Raw genomic sequence first — 21,820 nt, 5'->3', positions numbered from 1 at the left:
GATTTTACGGTGAGTACTCACAAAAATCCCTGTTTCTCCTTCGTCTCATTGGGGGACACAGACTGTGGGACGTCCCAAAGCAGTCTCTGGGTGGGAGCAACTCATCAATCTACACCGCATGCCTACCTGTTCAAAGGTGTGCCACTGCTGCCTGGAGAATCTTCCTACCCAGGCTCGCATCCGACGAAGCCTGCGTATGTACGTTGTAATGTTTAGAGAACGTGTGCAGGCTTGACCACGTTGCCGCCTTGCATACCTGCTCTGCCGAAGCCTGATGCCGAAGCACCCAAGAGGCGCCCACTGCCCGAGTCGAGTGCGCCCTTATCCCAGGTGGAACCGGCGTGCCTCTAATACGGTAAGCCTCTTGAATAGTAAGGCGAATCCATCTGGCTATGGTCGACCGTGAGGCTGTGAGCCCCTTCCTGCGCCCTTCAGGGAACACAAACAACGAATCTGTCTGGCGAAAAGGCGTTGTCCTCGACACACACCTCCTGATGGCCCTCACCAGGTCCAGTGTGTGGAGCGCTTTCTCAACTCTGTGTACTGGAGCTAGACAAAATGAAGGCAAAACGATGTCCTCATTAATATGGAACGAGGACACCACCTTCGGCAGGAACGGCGGAGGTGGTCTCAAGACTACCTTATCCTTAAAAAAGGTCAAAAACGGTGCTCTACAGGATAGGGCTGCCAGCTCCGAGACCAGCCTAATAGAGGTTATCGCTACCAAAAACACGACCTTCCTGGTAAGGTATGGCAATCCGACCTCCTGCAATGGCTCAAAAGGAGCTTCCTGCAGGGCCCCCAGCACCAGATTAAGGTCCCAGGAGTCTAAGGGAGCTCTAAAGGGGGGCACTAGATGCGAGACTCCATGAATGAAAGTTTTGACCTGCATAATGCTAGCGATCTTTCGCTGGAACAGAACAGACAAAGCCGAGATCTGTCTCCTCAGGGAACTCGGAGCCAACCCTGCGTCCAGGCCTGACTGCAGAAAGGCCAGAATGTTGGGAACCGAGAAGGACAAAAGGCGCAACCCCGTGCTCTCGACACCAGAGAAAGAAAACCTTCCAAGTACCATGATAGATCCTCGCCGAGGCCGGCTTCCTGGCGTTAATCATCGTGGCTACCACCTCACGCCCAAACCCCGCCTGGGTCAGGACCCAGGATTCAACGGCCATGCCGTCAAACACAGGGCCCCTAAGTTCGGGTGGTAGATCGGCCCCTGGGACATTAAGTCTGGCTGTTCCGGTAGACGCCATGGCACGTCTGCGAGGAGCTGTACCAGATCCGCGTACCAGGCACGACGGGGCCAGTCTGGGGCCAGCAGAATTGCCGGAACCCTCTCCCTCTTGATCTTCCTGATTACCCTCGGGAGAAGAGGCAGAGGGGGAAACAGGTACGGGAGCCGAAACTGGCTCCATGGAAGAACCAACGCATCCGCTGCAATCGCTCCCGAGTCCTGAGACCGGGCAACAAACCTGTCTACCTTGGCGTTCTCTCTGGAAGCCATCAGATCCACGTCCGGAGTTCCCCACCGTTGGCAAATCTGCTGGAAAACCTCGGGGTGCAGGGACCATTCTCCGGCCACGACCCCCTGCCGACTCAGGAAATCTGCTGCCCAATTTTTCACGCCTGGTATATGGACCGCTGAAATTACTGAGTGGTGCCTCTCGGCCCAACGGAGTACGTGTTCTATTTCGCGCATGGCTGCCCTGCTGCGCGTGCCTCCCTGGTGATTCACATACGCCACTGCCGTGGCGTTGTCTGACTGGACCCGGACTGGGCGACCCACTAGCCAGTGCTGAAAATGCTGCAACGCCAACCGCACTGCTCGAATCTCCAACAAGTTGATCGGCAGAAGGGCCTCCTGGGGAGACCACTGCCCCTGTGCTATGTGACGACGAAACACTGCTCCCCAACCGATAAGACTCGCGTCGGTTGTAACCACCAGCCATTGATCTGGAGGAAAGGGTTTCCCCTGAAGGAGAGAGGAGTCGCGCGTCCACCATTGCAGTGCCCGCCGGACCTGAAGGGACAACCTGCACTGATGATCCAGGAAGAAAGGACTCCTGTCCCATGCTGCTAAAAGAGCATGCTGCAGGGGGCGAAGATGAAACTGCGAAAACGGGATTGTTTCTATTGCTGCTACCATCCTCCCTAGCACCCTCATCCCAAATCGAATCGTGTGAGGGCCTGGCCACTGAAGACTCCGAACCCCCCGCCGGAGCGCCTGGGCCTTGTTTTGAGGGAGAATTACCAACCCTTTGGAAGTGTCGAAGATCATCCCTAGGAATGGAATCCTCTGAGCCGGGGTAAGACATGACTTCTTCCCATTGACTAACCATCCCAGGCGGGATAGGGTATCCAGCGTGATGCCGACATTCTCCTCGCATGCCTGAAAAGACGGTCCTTTCACTAACAGGTCGTCCAAGTATGGCAGCACTACTATGCCCCGAGAATGAAGAATGGCCATAACGACCGCCATCATCTTCGTGAAAACCCTGGGTGCCGTGGCCAACCCGAACGGCAGAGCCACAAACTGGAAATGCCGGCCATTTATCGCAAAACGAAGGAACTTCTGATGCGGAGGAAAAATAGGGATGTGCAGGTAGGCATCCTGAACATCGATTGAGGCCAAATACTCTCCCTGCTCCATGGCCGATATCACTGACCGGAGGGATTCCATCCAAAAGTGCCTGACCTTGATGAACCTGTTTAGGAGCTTTAGGTCCAAAACCGGTCTTACTGTTCCGTCCTTCTTGGGGACTGCGAACAGGTTGGAATAAAATCCCTGGGCCTCTTCGCCCTCTGGTACCGGGATAACGACCCTGTTGTACCGAAGAATCCTGATGGCCCCTAGCAATGCCTCTGCCCGGGATTGCAATTTGTGAAGACTGGATTGAAAAAATCTCCTTGAAGGGTGTCCGATAAACTCTATTTTGTACCCGAATGACACCAATTCCGCCACCCATGCGTCGTGTGCCACCTTGACCCAGACGTGGCGGAACCTGAGCAGACGACCGCCTACTCTGCTGTCCTCGGGTACCTGATGCCTCAAGTCATTTTGTAGAGGGCCTTTAGGACCTAGCTCCCCTTGACCTGGGTGGACGGCCCAGCATCCTCCCCAGCGGGTTGGCTCTATACGTGACCTGGTGCTCTCTGTCTTGGTTGTGACGAGCCGGGGCAGTAGAACCGGCTGCTGATGCCCATCCTGGGGCGCGAAATGCTCGAAAGCGCGCCTGTGGCTGACGAAAGGGCGGTCTGCTCTTCTGCTGTGGGAGAAAGCTACTCTTTCCCCCTGTGGCATCTGAAATAAGCTTGTCTAGCTTCTCTCCAAAAAGCCGATTACCCTGATAAGGCAGAGATGTTAACGACTTTTTAGAAATCGAATCGGCCCGCCATAGCCTTAGCCACAAGGCTCTCCTAATGGCGATAGCGTTTGCTGCGGCTAGCGCCGCGCAATTAGCCGCATCCAAGGATGCATTAATTAGATAGTCTCCTGCCATCGAGATCTGATTTGCTATCTCAGACACCTCTACCGGCAAGTCTCTGTCCTGCAGGACTTTGTTCAAAGACTCCGACCACGACATCATGGCCTTGGCCACCCATGTTGCTGCGAACGAAGGCAAAAGCGCTGACCCCGATGCCTCATACACCGAGCGGGCTAGACCCTCTATGAGCCGATCCGTGGGGTCCTTAATGGAAGAACCACTAGGCACCGACAACAATGATCTTAAAGCCAGGCGTGACACTGGGGGATCCACAATCGGAGATTCTGCCCACTCTTTACAGAACTCTGGTGCAAACGGGTACCTTGTCTCTAGCGTTTTCTGCCCTGAAAAACGCTTGTCTGGGCGTTCCCTGTGCCGCTGCACCGTGTCCACGAATTCTGAATGAGTGCTAAACACCCTATGTGGGCGCCTGGCCTTTTTAAAAGATATTTTATGCCCTGCGGTCAGGGAGACGTCCTCCTCAATACCAAGAGTCTGATTGACGGCCTCAATGAGACTGTCTACTGTCTCCCGACTCCCAGGAATATCCAGATCCAAGGCTTCCTGCCTGTCCTCATCCGAACTCTGCTCGCTCTCAGACAATGGTGATGGAGAGCGAGACGCCGCACTCACAGATGCCGAAGCACCAGAGGGGCCCGGAGACGCCATATGGGTTCTTTCCCTGTACGTCTCCTTAGAAAGGGTACGGCCCCTGCAGGCCGGCGGCTCATGTGAGGTGGATGAACCTTCCCAAACCGGAGAGCCGTTGTCTCTACCCCTATCCGGGGCCTGAAGGGTCTCGATCGCCTACGTAAGTGAAGCCATAGACCGAGACAGTGATAACGCCCATTCCGGGGGCTCCGACCCTCTGGGCTCCGTTGGCGGGGAGGGCTCCTGGGCGCGTTCAGAACTACAGGCCTCACATACCTTAATAGTCTGCGCTCGCGTGAACACAGCCCCACAGGAAACGCATGCGGTATAAAGGAAGGTGTGTTTCTTCCCTTTTCCAGACATACTGCGGAACAAACGGCCAGAAAAAAAAACTTTTTCTATTTTTTTTTTTTTCTTATGGCATCCAGGGGTATGAGGAGAAGGAGGACAACCTGGCCTAGTGTGGCCAAGCTCCTGCTGTCTCCCCGTGCTCCTGCTCGCTCCCAGCTACTGGTCTCCCTAGGCTGCGTTGCTTCCTGACCGCGGCCTAACCCATTCTGACGCCGGGGCCTCCATTTTATCCAGCACCCGCCCAGTATCCGGGGGCGGCGCTGGATCTGACGTCGCGTCGAGGGGTGGGCGCCGGATCTGACGTCACGCTGGGGGGCGGGCCTTCCCCTGCGTCCTAGGCCGACGCCACGGGCTAAATTTCGACCCTGCCCGCCCGCCGCACCGGGGGGCAGGCCTTCCCCGCGGCCTAGGCCGAAGCCGCGGGCTAAATTTGAGCCCTCTTCCCCGCGGCTTACCTCGCCCCGGAACTGGCGCTCTAAACGGCGCCTACTCAGACACGCGCGCTCCTTCCCCAGCCCGGCCACTGCAGAGGGTCGTGGCAAGGGAGAAGGGGAACACGCCGCCTGCCGCGCTGAGGAAGCCCTCCTGCTCTGCCTGCAGGCAGGAGAGGGGAGCCGCTCCAGCCCCTGGAAAGTACGCTGCAGCCCTGGCCTGGAAACCTCCCGCTGCCCAGGAGCCCTGCTTACCCTGAGGTAACCCATATCCTCGGACGGTGCAGGCACCCTAGCTCCGTCCGCCTTGGCTGGGCGAGGAGAGGGACCGTCCGCCACCACGCAGTACCGCCACCTGGCGTTGGTGTAGCCGTGGGGCCGCACAGACTAGTTTTGTGCCTCTGTGCAAGCCCATGGTTTCGCTACCTAGGGGTGGACAGGGCTAAGTCTGGCCTATTGTCCCACGTCGCGGGAGAGAGAACGTGGAGGGACATTCGCACGTGGTCGCCCGTTGATGGTTTGGGGAAATAGGATCCTTTCAATAGGATGCGCTGCCCCTGTCATATCTTCTTTAAAAGAAAAAAGAAAAAATAGATGTCTGGGGAAAAGTCCCAGAGATGTCCCTCGGTGCGGGAAAGGATACGCGGAGGGATACTCGCGCGTGCTCGCCCGTTGATGTTTGGGGGAGATCGGACCCTTTCAATAGGGTCCGTCGCCCCTGTCTCCTCTTCATCGTAAGAAAATGTTTAAAAAAAAAAATATATATAGTCTGGAGAGACCCAGACTGCGTGTGCCTCCATCAGACACTAAGCAAAAACTGGTTTCCGCCCGCTATCGGGGCGAGGGTGTATGCGGCGGAGGAGGAGCTAACTTGTTTTTTTGTATACTTAGTGTCGGCCTCCAGACGGCAGTAGCACACACCCACAGTCTCTGTGTCCCCCAATGAGACGAAGGAGAAATGATGCTTAGTTACGCACATTGTTAGGGCATCCGTGCCACTGGACTAGCGGTGGACACCGCGTCAAGGCGGTCATGATTGCAGAGACGTTAACTCCGGCCAAGAAGCAGCAATGTCGAGAGCTGCTGCAGCAGAACCATGATCTGTTCTCGGAATTGCCAGGGCGCACACAGGTCAGTGAACACGACATACTAACAGACCCACAGGTACGGGTGAACCTAAAACCCTACAGAATCCCCAAAGTACGCCGGCAGACAATCTCACAAAAGGTGAAGAGGATGCTGGACCTCAGGGTAATAGAAGAATCAAAAGTGGCTGGTCCAGTCCCATCATCCTCGTACCGAAGCCCAGTGGCGAGTTACGGTTTTGCGATGACTACCGCTAGCTCAATGAGGTGTCCAGTGTTGACGCATATCCGATGCCCCACGTGGATGAACTTATTGAATGACTGGGGCCCGCGAGGTATATCACAACCCTCGACCTAACAAAGGGATACTAGCAGATTCCCATGTCACAGAGTGCCAAAGAGAAGATGGCTTTCTCGACATCGCAAGGCTGCTTCCATTACACCAGGATGCCATTCTGTCTGCAGGGGGCCCCCGCTACCTTCCAGAGGGCGATGGATCGAATCTTGGTCACATAGGAAGTAAGCCACCACTTACTTAGATGACATTGTCAGCTTCAGCCATGACTGGAGTTTACATCTCCCAAATGTACAGGCGGTCCTCGATGCCTTGAGGAAAGCGGAGTTTACAATAAACCTGAAGAAATGTGCCATCGGGAAGGAGGAGGCCAGGTACTTGGGCTACATCGTCGGACGTGGAGTAATCAAGTAAAAATGGTTAGAACGCCAGGGTGACTAGGTGGTTCTTAGCTCTTCAGGACTTGTCGTTTCATGTCGAACACAGGCCAGGAAGTTACATAGTAATGCGCATGCCTTCTAACGAATTCCCTGTCTGATGGTGCTAAAACCCCAGGATTTAGGCAGAGGGGGGAATATGTGACAGAGTTACTAGCTTTGTAGAGGAAGGGAGGTACATGTCACCGCGCATGCAGCGATCAGTGACATGAAACCACTGTTCTAAGTCCTATATTACTCATTATTACTACTGAACCTTACTCTATCCCTAGCTCATAAAGACACCTGGAAGGACAATCGGGTGCAGGGGCTGTCTATGACCGCTCTGTGCAGGCAGACAATGTCGTCTGATACAACAGGCAGATAATTAGCAGCTACCTGGCTGTAAGTTCTTTAAAAAGTTGTCCACTCCTTGGACAACTTCTTGTCATACCCCATGATTGGTCCCGATTAAATAATAAGGCTTATACTAACCTAATGTGCTGGCGCTGTTTCTGCGATGTCAGCACTCGCTTTCCCGGGGCACCCATGCTGTTTCTTTGACAAACGACGCTTGCGCCCAGTCAGCGTCGGCACCACTGTCTCCACCTCCTGTCGAATTGAGCATGAAGAGGAAGTCCGAGATCAGCTGCAGCCCGGACTTCCTCTTCATGTTTGATTTGTTCGAAGACGGGAACAGTGATGCCAGCACTGATTGGGCACCGATGTCACATCAACCGCATGGGAGCCCCGGGAGAGCGAGTGCCGACATCGGCGGTGTGTATAGGCATTATTATTTTATGGGGCCCAAACATTTTGATCAAGAAGGGGTTGTCCTAGTAGTTGACAACTCCATAGCAAAAAATAACTGTGACGATTCCTGGAGTGGACCCTCTGGAACATGGCACCAACCCTCCCAGGGCGACCAACCCCTATACAGGGAGTGTCAGGGGCAAGCCCCAGGGGGTGAGGTACCACGACTGCTGGCAACAGGCAGCCGGCTCACAGGAGACACGAGTGGGTGAGTGTGTCTGCAGGAACGTGTAAAGCATGGACACGGGATCACGTGGTATACAGAGACTTTGTACGTCCGGGTGTGAGTGAAGCAGGATGCGTGCAAGGAGCACGTCTGAGCACTGAGTCAGGCAGCAGGTGTGCCAGGAGGTGTAACAGAGTACAGGAGCAGGGTGTGTGCCAGAGGGCACAACTGAGCATGAGACAGAGTGCAGGATTGGAACGTGTGCCAGGAGGCACAACTGAGTAAGAGACAGAGTACAGGATCAGAGCATGTGCCAGGAGGCACAACTGAGTATAAGACAGAGCACAGGATCAGAGTGTGTGGCAGGAGGCACAACTAAGTACAAGACAGAACACAGGGTCAGAGCGTGTGCCAGGATGCACAACCGAGTATAAGGCAGAGTGCAGGTTCAGAGCGTGTGCCAAGAGGCACAACAGAGTGCAAGGGAGGGGACCCGAATACAGCGCACAGCCAGGCAGGGACACGGCAGACCAAGCCAGGAAGCACAACAATAATCAGGCACCTCCCCTAGGAAGAGGTAGCCTGATATAGCACATGATCACGAGAGCTTACGGGTCAAGTCCTCCAGTACCATAGAGAGGACTGACCTGGAGACCGAACTGAGAAAAGCGCGCTAGCGTAGACATAACATGAAAGAGACGGGGACCTAGGTACGAGAGGTGCAAGTGTGCACCCGGCGGGACCCCCGAGTGACCACGGCGTGACAATAACCAAAGTCCCAGATAACCCATTTAATGCTGGATGATTGTGCTAATAATTACAACCATTACTTTTCTTAATAACCTGAGATAAACCTTTAATCCTTGGTTTCAGAATCTGCAGAATATCCATGGTTGTCTTTGAAGCCTTTAACAGTTGAGATTTTCATTTTTACGGCATAACAGTTTGATATTGGACAGAGCAGAATTATATTCCTATAAAGTGAGATGTAGACACCTCCAGCAGCAAAACTGTTATTAAACTTAACATCTCCGACTCCATCTTGCAACTAAATTGTCCAAAACGTCTGTTGCATCATATGCTCTGTGCTGTACTTAACTAGATGCCGTAAAACAAAATTACACAACATGCTAGCAAATAAAACCTAAGGAATGGAAATAAACGGTGCAGTAAAATCGTTACGGCTCCTGCATTCATTTCCCAAGTCTGTTTAACACAGACAGTACTTGCAAAATCGATTTCTAATTTCCCCAAGACTAAAATCAAGACGAAACATAGGAAGCAAATGTTTATATTAACTGTATAAAATGTTAAAATCCCCTCAAGAAGCCAATCATGGAGAAAGAACACAGTGAGCAGCTTGACCTATACTACATCCCCATGTGATACCCATTTTTCTTCCAATCATTGACTCCGTGCATGTTTCCAACAGACCACAATGTTATATTTTATATGAGGAGAAAGACAAACTACTGTTGCCAATTAAAATAAAGTATAAAACTTTTTCATAACTTGTTGAAAGTAAAAAGGTCTACAGGAGGAGGGGACACCCAACTAAAAGATTATGGGGGAAAATTAATCAAGATTGGCAATTTATAAGCCAGTCTTGATTAAAAGGCTACAGGAATAAAATGTGTCAAATTCATTAAAGAGGACCTTCCATCACATTTTAGGTGCTAAACTGGTCTCATCATGATGAAGTGTTTGAAAATCTGAATAAAATGTATTTTTTATATATATTTCCTGTCTCCATTGTGGAGATATTAGCTTGTAAATTTTATATGCTAATTCCCACTTATTCAAGAGAAATTAAATGAGTTGTTAAGATCTATGGGCAGGACACAGATCTTCCAGAGAACCTGCCTCCAAAGCTTATTCATAGAATCATAGAATCGTAGAGTTGGAAGGGACCTCCTGGGCCATCTGGTCCAACCCCCTGCTCAAAGCAGGATTCGCTAAATCATCCCAGTCAGATGTCTGTCCAGCCTCTGTTTGAAGACTTCCATTGAAGGAGAACTCACCACTTCTCATGGCAGCCTGTTCCACTCATTGATCACTCTAACTGTCAAAAAGTTTTTTCTAATATCTAATCTGTGTCTCCTCCCATTCAGTTTCATCCCATTGCTTCTAGTCTTTCCTTGTGCAAATGAGAATAAAGTTGAGCCTTCTACAATGTGACAGCCCTTTAGATATTTGTAGACAGCAATTAAGTCTCCTCTCAGTCTTCTCTTTTGCAAACTAAACATTCCCAAATCCTGCAACCTTTCCTCATAAGACAGGGTTTGCAGACCGGTCACCATTCTGGTCGCTCTTTTCTGAACTTGCTCCAGTTTGTTGATGTCTTTTTTAAAATGTGGTGCCCAAAACTGGACACAATATTCCAGATGAGGTCTGACCAAAGAGGAGTAGAGGGAAATAATGACTTCACGTGATCTAGACTGTATGCTTCTGTTAATACATCCTAGAACTGCATTTGCCTTTTTTGCTGCTGCATCACACTGTTGACTCATATTCAGTCTGTGATCTATTAGTATACCCAAGTCTTTTTCACATGTGCTGTCACTTAGCCCTATTCCTCCCATTCTATATATGCTTTTTTCATTTTTATTGCCCAGATGTAGTACTTTGCATTTCTCCCTGTTAAAAACCATTCTGTTAGTTACTGCCCACTTCTCCAGTTTATTTAAATCTTTTTGAATCCTCTCTCTCTCTTCTCTAGTATTAGCTATCCCTCCTAGCTTTGTGTCATCAGCAAATTTAATCAGTTTACCCTCAATTCCTTCATCTAAATCGTTGATAAAGATGTTGAACAATACAGGGCCCAGGACAGAGCCCTGTGGTACCCCACTTGAGACATTCTTCCAACTGGATGTGCAGCCATTTACGACCATTCTTTGGGTCCGATCACTAAGCCAGTTATGAATCCACCTAACAGTTGCCTTGTCCATTCCATACTTAGTCATTTTTTCAATAAGGATTGTATGAGAGACTTTGTCAAATGCTTTGCTGAAGTCAAGATATACTATATCTACAGCATTTCCTTGATCCACCCAATCAGTGATACCGTCATAGAAGGAAATTAAGTTAGTCTGACATGACTTATTAGTTACAAACCCATGCTGACTCTGTTTGATCACTTCATTCTTATCCAGGTATTGACTTACATGTTGTTTAATATTTTAAATGCAAGACGGTATTACCAGTGTTGTAGGAGAGATCAGCGCAAAAATAGGGTCTTATCCAAGAGATATGACCGGCGGTAAAATCAGATTACACTCCCCTTCTAGACAAATTCAAAAAGCATGTCAAATGGAATTACAGCTGCAGCAAATCCATGGGTCAGCAATTGACCATAAGACATCAAAGGATGGAAGGAAAGGTTTGTGGATGGTTTCTGCGCTTGCCGCCAGTTAATGAGACGTATATCACAGGATATAAAGTGAAATGGTGGTTTATTCTACGCATTTCAAAGTAAAAATGACTTCTTCATCAGGAAAGACCAACAACTAACACTTCTTTAGCTTTCATCTCACAGGCAGTCAGTGTGGGGGGAGGCACAGGACAACAGAGCTTTGTGTCATTACAAATATCTACAGCTGCACCTCTCCTTTCATACTGCTGTCAGCTTTGCTACACTGTCCCACCCCCACTGACTAATGATGAACTATTTGTTACAATGAGACATAGCTCTGCAGCAGAGCTTACAGCACTAATCAGGAGTGGGTGAAAAACGCAGAAGTGGTGCACTCGTTTCTATTATACTTTTCCTCTATCCATTCCATTTATGATTTTGGCTTACAAATACGAACGTAAAAACTCAATATGTGCTCGCGGCCTAATAGAAGAGCTTCAGCTGCAAATGTGTTTCTAATGAAACAAAGCTCAACTCTCCTGTACTCTGACAGTTATAATCACAATCAGCACTGCAGTGACATCAGGAGACCAAAGTGTCAGTCATTACATGTCTCACACTGGTAAAACCCCTTTTAATTTAAAATAAGCTCTGAAAGCAGGCTCTCTGGAAGATCAATGTCCGGCCCATAGATCTGAACAGCTCTTTTACATATTAAGAAATCACACGGATTTCTCTGGAATAAGATATTGGATCCCAGATATCAAGGTATCATTTTATTCAACTTCCTATGTCCTATATCACTTTAAACTTTGTGGTGCAGAGAAAAAGTTTACATAAATTATTTATGAGATCACAAAAATCCCCAAAAAGTTATGTAGCAGAGATTACTTTTATTGCCAGATGGTTCTGTAAAATATCATTTTGTTTGTTGCCAAAAGCATTGGAACGAAAATAATAAAGAACCGACTATTTATGTTTATCACAAATTCAACCCAAAATGGAAAAAGAAAATCTACTTTGTTCCTACACAACACATAAATTGCAGCGCAGCTGGAAAGAGCTTTTCCAATATCTAAGAGTAATACAACTTGGAGGAAATTCAGCATTGCTGATTTTAGAGGAACATACAAACAAGTGTCCCGATATAAACTATGAGTGTTCTGTGCTTCATTATGAATGATCACTTTATTAAAGAGGTAGGGTCATCTCAGTAAGTGGAGGGATAACACTGAAATTATATGCCATCTCTTAAAGTGTCACCAGGTCAAAAGTGGCAAGTTCTTTTTTTTATTCCCGCTGACTTTATTAATCTGTGTTTTTTTTTCCCCCATCTACCATATGGTTCCAGTGATATTGGCTTATTTAGTGCTAATTTTACAGGTTTTAATAAAGATGCATAACTTAACAAAAGGGCCCGTCTTTAGGCTGCTCTGCACTATTTTCATTTTGTTGCATACTATGAACATTTCCAGTGAATAAAATGGCCCACATCTCGAACTGAATGACAAATTTTAAAAAATAAAATAGGCATTTTCAAAGGGAAATAAAGACGCCAAAAACAGAGAAGTGGTACAATGGAGAGTTCAATAAAAACATGCACCAATATTTTATGGAGAATTCACATACAGTACTAAAACAGACATGTCAGGAGTGGTAATTGCTCTCAGTTAACGAGTTGCTCCAGCGCTGCTCACTTCCACATAGGGAGGCGAGCCTCACTGAAGACGTTCTGGCGACAGGTGCCTGACTGTTTTCATCATTAAAGGTAGAGGCATTCGCACCCTGGCAGGCACCTGTTGATAGGATGGTCTTCAGCCTTGCTGGCTCCCAGTATGGAAGTAAACGGTAAAGGTAAGGTATTGAAAATAAAGTTTATCGCTGAACCTTACTGCATCCGGAAACCAAGGGGTAACATTCCTCCTTGTGGAGAGCGACAAGTCAAGCCTGACATGCCAAGGTGAGGAGACTTCTAAGCCGCAATGCTCCTCTGGGAAACATGCAAATTGTCTCTTCGGAGAGAACGAAGACTAGAACTCTAGTGCTTTTAGAATTGCTACGTCCTATAGCTGGTACTAGATTTCTAGTCCTCGTCCTCTCTGAAGAGACAATTTACTGCATCCGAACACACCGGATGAACGTACCAGAAATAGGTAGCAGCCATTACATACATCAAAATAAACCAACCTTTTCACTTGATTGTCTTCTTTTCTTTACTTGGATGTGATCTGTTTCCACCTTTTCGGCCAGTTCCAGTTTTCTTTTATTCCGTTTAAAAGCAGCCAGGCTTAACTCTGAGAAAATAAATATGTGTACAGCTACCATCGTCATAAATTACCACAATTACCACGGTCATAAAGAACATACTAAAGCAGTGGTCCCCAACCTTTCTGACCTTGAGAGCCACATTCAGCTTAGAGAGAAGGTCACGCGTCACAATCGGCACAGAGAGGGGTCGTGAGCCACATCCATCTCCCACCCCCTTCAAAGTAGTGTCAACCAAAGCCCCCATTACAGGTAGAATGATAAAGCTTTTCCACATAAATCACTCCAAAAGGAGGAGTACACTGAGATCCAGTGGTTCCCACAATACCCCCATTCCGTATTCTCCCATCAAGGACTCCCAACACACTGTCACAGCCAGCTTTGAACACCTCCTCTAACAGGCAGCATTATCCTCCAGCGTACCATACCTAAAACATCTCTAAACCCACAAGACCAGTAAATGTGCATCCAGATCTGCACTTCTGTGCAGGGCTACTCAAAAAATTCACCATTTTGAGATGTACTCTTCATACCTATTTGCTAGACCTGGACCTAATGAACCAAGCTGGCAGACAGTCGCGAGCCACATTTCATGGGACCGCGAGCCACATATGGCTCCCGAGCTACAGGTTGGGGACCCTTGTACTAAAATATATTTGGCGTGCCTCTAACATTTATGCCACCTATGAAGAACATTAGTAAACCAAAAAAATATTGTTGTCGTATGGACAGATACTCCAGTCTCTGCTAGGGAACTCTCTGGCTCCTTCTTCAGGGTTCTTTGGTCTCTGTGTTGCAGCTCTAATTAATACCCTACTGGCCCTGGTTCAGAGTTTGGTGGGCGTCCCTCTCTTGGCAAGTTTCTTGTGATACCATGTCCTTTCCATTTGATGATCATGGATTTGATGGTGCTCTGGGGGATCATCACAGATTGCGATTTTTTTTTTTTTTTTTTTTTTATAACCCAACCCTGACTTGTGCTTCTTAACAACTTTGTCCCTGTCTTGTCTGAAGATCTCCTTGGTCATCATTGTGTTGTTTGATTAGTGGTGCCTCTTGCTTAATGGTGTTGTAGCCTCTGTGTCCTTTCAGTAAAGGTGTGTGTATATACTGACAGACCATGTGATACTAAAGGCCCCGTTACACGCAACGATATTGTGAACGATATCATTGCAATGTCACCGGTTTGGTGAGGTTGCAGCAATGTCGAAACGACATTGTTGCGCATGACATGTAGCAACGATCAACGATCAGTTGGCTGATCGTTAATCGTTGCCTAATGGTATGGGCCATAAATCTATCGTTGGTCTCCCGCTGGGTAGCACACATCGCTGCGTGTTACAGCGAGAGACCAACAATCAGCGAGCTCCTAGGGCCATATAGCAGACGCTGGGAGCTGGTATGCAGGATAAACAGATGGTAACTAAGAGCCGCGCAGCGCTTAGATACTCGCTGTTTACCCTGGATACCAGCGTGCTCGCTGGTCCTGATCAGGTATCCAGGGTAAACAGCGGGTAACTAAGAGCCGCGTGGATACCAGAGTGTGCACCCCTTCTGAGGAAGATACCGAAACGTGCGTCAAGGGGTACATTGCAGCAGCTTGGACTTTGGGTAAATATGTTCATATTTAGCTCCTTTCAATTGTGTTTACTCCAGCTGTTTAATATATAATGACTGGACATGGTATATAAAGAAACTCTTATTTAACTTGTTATTATATTATCTATAATGAATTACCTTCTTCCAGGAATTAGGCTTATATTGTCTTGTGAGCTTGTGTGTATTTAGCACTCCAACCATTGTCCTTTGGGATCTGTTCTAGCCCTTTTAGATCTCTTTAAAAGTAAATTTTTGTGCATGTTCCTACTCATTATCCAGAAAAGAAAAAATTGTATTCTATTTTATTTTGGGCTGAACTTTTTCTCCTGCTCAATGTTTGCATTTTTTCCTTGTACGTGTATTTCCCTTTTTTAACTTTTGACATTGTTAAATAAAATAAAATTGCTTTTAAATGAATTTTTTGGAGGACTTTTTAACTGGTGAGTCTGCCTATGTGACAGCTCACCAGCGATCAGCTAACTATGTCCCAGCGATCCCATCCACGTCGGATCGTTGGTGGGATAGCTGGGACATTGAAGTGTGTAACGGGCCCTTACACTGCCCCACAGGTGGACTTATTTTACTAAGCATTTGACTTATGAAAGTAATTGCTTGCACCATAAATTTTTCAAGACTTCATCGCAAAAGGGGGGAATACACACGCACATGCCAATTTTTAGTTTTTTGATCACATGAATTTAATTTATGCCACACACACAAAATCAGATTAAAAACATTTTGAAACCCAGGTTTTAATACAGAACACTTTCACAAGCCTATCTCTCTCTCTATATTATATATATATATATATATATATATATATATACATACACATATACACACACATACACACATATATATACATACACATTTTAACAATGCAGTATATATGTATATACATACATATGTTAAAATGTTGGATTCCGTAATAAGAGTACCCTGTAAAATTACAAGATTATTTCCCCTTTTTGTCATGTATGGACCAAACATATGTAAAAGAATACAAAAGGGAATCCATCATTAAGAGTTCACTAAGGAAACCAGTGTTATGACTGTATTGGTCCTAGCACACTAATAAATTCACACCTGCCGGGCTTGCATTTAGTTATTCCATTTCTGGGTATTACTTCTTACTGCATCTCAAGATATCCATCTATGAACTTTTTGCATTATGCATTAACTTTTCTGATTAACAAATAGGTGTAAAATATATTCTCTGTTCGAGTGTATCTATATGAATCCTCCAACTTAAATTCTAATTAAAACTAGTTTTCCGACTTTGGATAAATATCTGCTATGCATTTCCATTTTTAGGGGTCTGTTTGCATTGAAATACATCGGTGTGTACTGCCGGCAGTTGTCCATTATATATTCAATCCTTAATGAAGTACAATCACAATAATAAAACCTAGGAAATACATAAATCACTTCTTTCTCTCGTACAAGCCAAACAAATACAAAATAAAATAAAAATACTCAAGGAAATCAGTCAGGAAGAATTTAGTACTGAAACTATAAAAATGACTATACAAGAGGTCCCTGTAGCACAATAAAGAGGACACCTGTTGTAGCAGTGCTGAGAAATCAAGCTTTGTCATCTACAAATTAGCTTGGAAGTGTATTGGGGGCAAGTTCCTGCACTCTGAGTACAATGACGAGCCCCCGATCTACTTCAATGCTAGGTTGTTATAGGACCTACACAGCCATACCACCAATATCAGCACTAAAACCCCTGACATGCTGCCTTTGAGTTTGTTTTCTTGCAAGAAGAGCCCCTTGCTGATGGAAATACTCTGCATCCAGCTGTAAGTGTGTACACCTACACAGCACTGCGTGAAAAGTTAGGGCATTAAAAATGATAATTATTCTTCTTAATCACTGGATGCTTATATCATGGTTTATCAGGGTTTCGGGGTCATAAGAATTCAGACTGAATTCTTTTCACTGGATCTGGCTATAGCCACCATTACTGGTAGTGACTAACTAAATTTTACACAATTTAGAAGCATTTGGAGAGGCTTCTTTTAGCTGGGAACAATCAATTTGTTATCAAAGACACATGGATTAAAGGCAAAAGTATGAAAGCTCATTACTAGTGGCGTCAGTCAAAGCTGTGATCATACGGCCAGTTTTAGAGGAATGAATTACAGCAAGTCCTATGTATGGCGCTGCAAACTGTGAGAGAAACTTCCGGCAAATATACAGAACATATAGCTTTGATTTATGCAATTTCATGAATAACTCCATATATATTAGAATTTACAGACCACATGTCTTTACGGTATATGTCAGATCCAAAAAATGCTATGGATGCATTTGGAGTTTATCTTGCCAGTGCTGTGGAGTCAGTAAGCCATAAATGGCCAACAACAACAACATATACAGTGAAGGAAATAAGTTTTTGATCCCTTGATGACTTTGTAAGCATGCAGGGGAATGAGGGCGAGGTGAGTAGTGTGCTTTTTTTTGGCAAGAAGTTATAGGGAGAATGTGTGTGGCCACCACTGTGTTTGCGCACTGTGGAGAACATCATAATGTGTTGAGGGCTGTGGTGCAATAGTACTGTGGGGATCATTCTGTTTTGGTGGGGGGGGGGGGCTGTAGGGGAACATCTCAGTGGATCATCATTTTGCATATAGGGAGCTATAGGGGATCATACTGCATAGGTGTCATCATTCTGTGTGTGGGATCAGCGTCGGACTGGAACACCTTGGGCCCACCAGAGAAAATCATTCTTGGGGCCCACTATGTAGCTGCATAGAGTTAAATACCAGACCACCAATTATGTGGTAAAACACGCTAATATCCGGGTATAATATAAGGTTGTACATGTCTTAATTATGTAGCAGGAGTTGGGGTAGCCCCCTCATAGAATATAAAGCAGCCCCCTCACATAGTATAATGCAGCCATCTCATAGAATATAATGCAGCCATCTCATAGAATATAATACTGTCCCCCTCATAGGGTATAATGCACCCCCTCATAGGGTATAATGCACCCCCTCATAGGGTATAATGCACCCCCTCATAGGGTATAATACTGCCCCCCTCATAGGGTATAATACTGCCCCCCTCATAGGGAATAATGCACCCCCTCATAGGGTATAATGCTGCCCCCTCATAGGGTATAATACTGCCCCCCTCATAGGGTATAATACTGCCCCCCTCATAGGGTATAATACTGCCCCCCTCATAAGGTATAACACTGCCCCCCTCATAGGGAATAATGCACCCCCTCATAGGGTATAATACTGCCCCCCCTCATAGGGTATAATGCTGCCCCCTCATAGGGTATAATACTGCCCCCCTCATAGGGAATAATGCACCCCCTCATAGGGTATAATGCACCCCCTCATAGGGAATAATGCTGCCCTCCTCATAGGGTATAATGCTGCCTCCTCATAGGGTATAATACTGCCCCCCTCATAGGGTATAATACTGCCCCCCTCATAGGGTATAATACTGCCCCCCTCATAGGGAATAATGCACCCCCTCATAGGGTATAATGCACCCCCTCATAGGGAATAATGCTGCCCTCCTCATAGGGTATAATGCTGCCTCCTCATAGGGTATAATGCTGCCCTCCTCATAGGGTATAATGCTGCCTCCTCATAGGGTATAATGCTGCCTCCTCATAGGGTATAATGCTGCCCCCTCATAGGGTATAATACTGCCCCCCTCATAGGGAATAATGCACCCCCTCATAGGGTATAATGCTATATAGATATATAGATATAGAGTTAGATAGAAATAGATAGAAAGATAGATGTAGAAATAGATAGATATAGAGATAGATAGTAGATAATGGATAGAAAGTAGATAATGGATAGATATAGATAGAAAGATTCATAGAGATAGATAGAGATAGATAGAGATAGATATAAAGATAGATATAGAAAGAAAGAAAGATAGATAGATACATAGATAGATAGATCGATAGGTAGATAGATATAGAGATAGATAGAAAATAGATAATGGATAGATAGATAGATATAGAGATAGATAGCTATAGATAGAAAGATATAGAGATAGATAGATATATAGATAGAGATAGATAATAGATAGAGATAGATAATAGATAGAGATATACAGATATAATAATAATAATAATAATAATAATAATAATAATAATAATAATAATAATAATAATAATATAGACATATATAGATATAGAGATAAATATATATAGATACATGGCTATAAATATAAAATAGATATAGAGATATATAGAGATAGATAGATATAGAGATAATAGATATAGAGATAGATAGATAGATAGATAGATAGATATAGAGACAGATAGATATAGAAAGATAGATATAGAGATAGATATAGAGATAATAGCTAGATATAGAGATACAGTATGTATAGAGATAGATAGATATAGAGTTAGAAAGATAGATATAGAGAGATATAGAGATAGATAGAGATAGCTAGATAGATGGATAGATAGATATAGATAATAGAGATAATAGATAGATATAATAGATAGATATAGAGATAGATATAGAGATAGATATAGAGATAGATGGATAGATCAATAGATAGATAAAGAGAGATAGAGATAGAGATAGATAGATAATGAGATATAGAGATAGATATAGAGATATAGTGTTAGATAGAAAGATAGCTATAGATATAGAGATAGATATATATAGAGATAGATATGGATATAGAGATAGATATGGATATAGAGATAACAGATATAGAGATAGATAGATATAGAGGTAGATAGATAGATAGATAGATAGATAGATAGATAGATAGATAGATAGATAGATATAGAGATAATATATAGATAGATAGATACAGAGATAATATATAGATAGCTAGAGAGAGAGAGATATAGAGATAGATATAGAGAGAAACAGATATATATAGAGATAGATATAGAGATAGATAGGTAGATAGATATAGAGATAATAGATATAGAGATAGATAGATATAGATATAAAGATAGATAGAGATAGAGAGAGCGGTAGATAGAGAGAGAGATAGATACAGAGATCGATAAATAGATAGAGAGATAGATATAGATAATAGATAGAGATAGATAGATAAAGATAGATAATAAATATAGAGATAACAGATAGATATAGAGATAGAGTAAGATAGAAAGATATAGAGATAGGTAGATATAGATAATAGAGATAGCTAGATAGATAGTAATAATAGATAGATATAGATATAGATAGATTTAGATAGAAAGATAGATATAGAGATATATGTAGAGATAGAAAGATAGATATAGAGATAGAGCGATAGATGGAGATAGATATAGATAATAGATAGAGATAAATAGATAGAGAAAGATAGATAGATATAGAGATAGATATAGAGATAGAAAGATAGATAGATATACAGAGAGATAGATATAGAGATAGAGATAAATAGATAGATAGATATAGAGAGAGATATAGAGAGAATTAGATATAGATATAGAGATAGATAGATATATAGAGAGAGATAGATACAGAGAAAAGATATAGAGATAAATAGATAAAGATAGATAGATATAGAGATAGAAAGATAGATATAGAGATAGAGCGATAGATAGATATACAGAGAGATAGATATATAGATAGAGATATATAGATAGATAGCTATAGAGATAGATATAGAGAGAAATAGAGATAGATATAGAGATAGATAGAGATAGATATATAGATATAGATATAGAGATAGAGATAGATATAGAGATAGAGCGATAGATAGCGAGAGATATAGATATAGAGATAGATAGATACAGAGAAAAGATATAGAGATAGATAACGGATAGATAAATAGATAGATAGGTATAGAGATAGATAGATATAGATATTAGATAGAGATATATATAGATAAAGATAGATAGATATAGATGGTAGCTAGATAGATAATAAATATAGAGATAATAGATATAGAGATAGATAGAGTAAGATAGATAGATAGATATAGAGATAGATAGATATAGAGATATATAGATAGATAGATAGATATAGAGATAGATGTAGGATGTAGAGATAGAAAGATAGATATAAAGATAGAGCGATAGAGATAGATATAGAAATAGATAGATATAGATAATAGATAGAGATAGAAAGATAGATAGATATAAGAGAGAGAGAGATATATATAGAGAAATAGAGATAGATAGAGAGAGACAGATAGAGAGAGCGAGAGAGATATAAAAAAAAAAACAAACCACAATACTCACCTCTCCTCCTCGCTCCCACGCTGATCCCGGCTTCAGTGTCAGGAGCTGCCCCCTCTGCCAGACACACAGCGGGTGCGCGATGTAGTGACGTCATCGCGCACTGGCTGTGAGCCAGGAGCAGAGAGGACTGAGGGCGGCGCCGGCCCTGATGCAGAGCAGCTCACTGGGCTGGGGGCGGGGCCTCTGGGGGTGGAGACTGTGAAATGATATGCTTCGCAGTGAATATTCATTTCTCTTTAGCAGCGGGGACAGGGGCTCCTGCCTCCTGACACCCGCTGCTGCTCCGCTGGCAGGGGCCCCCATAGCAGCTGCATGGTGTGCGACACACCACTGGCTGGGGCCCCTGGAGCAGTGGGGGCCCTAGGCAACTGCTGGCCCTGTATGCCTGCAGGTGCCAGGGCCCACCAGATGCCAGGGCCCACCGGAGAATCCACCGGTTCCCCGGTGGGCCAGTCCGACGCTGTGTGGGATCATACTTTTTGGGAGACTGTGGGCGCTCATATTGTGTTGGGGGCTGTTAGGGATAATACTGTGGTGCAAGGCTCATACTGTGTGAGAAGTGTCTTTGGCATTCATTCTTTGTGAAAGCCATCATACTGTTTTTGGGGTCATACTTTTTGGGGAACTCATACTGTGTACAGGGGCTGGGGATCATCATACCGTAATATGGGGGGGCAGAAAGTTCCAGCATACTGTGTGAGGAGTTGTAGAG

The 21,820-nt window shown here is 45.0% G+C and overlaps 1 protein-coding gene across 3 annotated transcripts in view; it reads right to left on the bottom strand.

Annotated features, from left to right (window-relative positions):
* TASP1 (taspase 1) overlaps positions 1–21,820 on the bottom strand; it is a 260,025-nt gene that overhangs the window by 137,163 nt on the left and 101,042 nt on the right. For all 3 annotated transcript variants that reach the window (XM_073553817.1, XM_073553816.1, XM_073553818.1), the window contains one exon: positions 13,236–13,342. In XM_073553817.1, the coding sequence (XP_073409918.1) occupies positions 13,236–13,342 (107 nt within the window). The remainder of the gene's footprint in view (positions 1–13,235; positions 13,343–21,820) is intronic.

Source organism: Dendrobates tinctorius, unplaced genomic scaffold, assembly GCF_039654945.1.
Source record: "Dendrobates tinctorius isolate UK_male_01 unplaced genomic scaffold, ASM3965494v1 ptg000203l, whole genome shotgun sequence".
Classification (NCBI taxonomy): Eukaryota; Metazoa; Chordata; class Amphibia; order Anura; family Dendrobatidae; genus Dendrobates; species Dendrobates tinctorius.
Note: the sequence above shows the minus strand (reverse complement) of the source record. Positions and strands in the feature narration are given on the sequence as shown.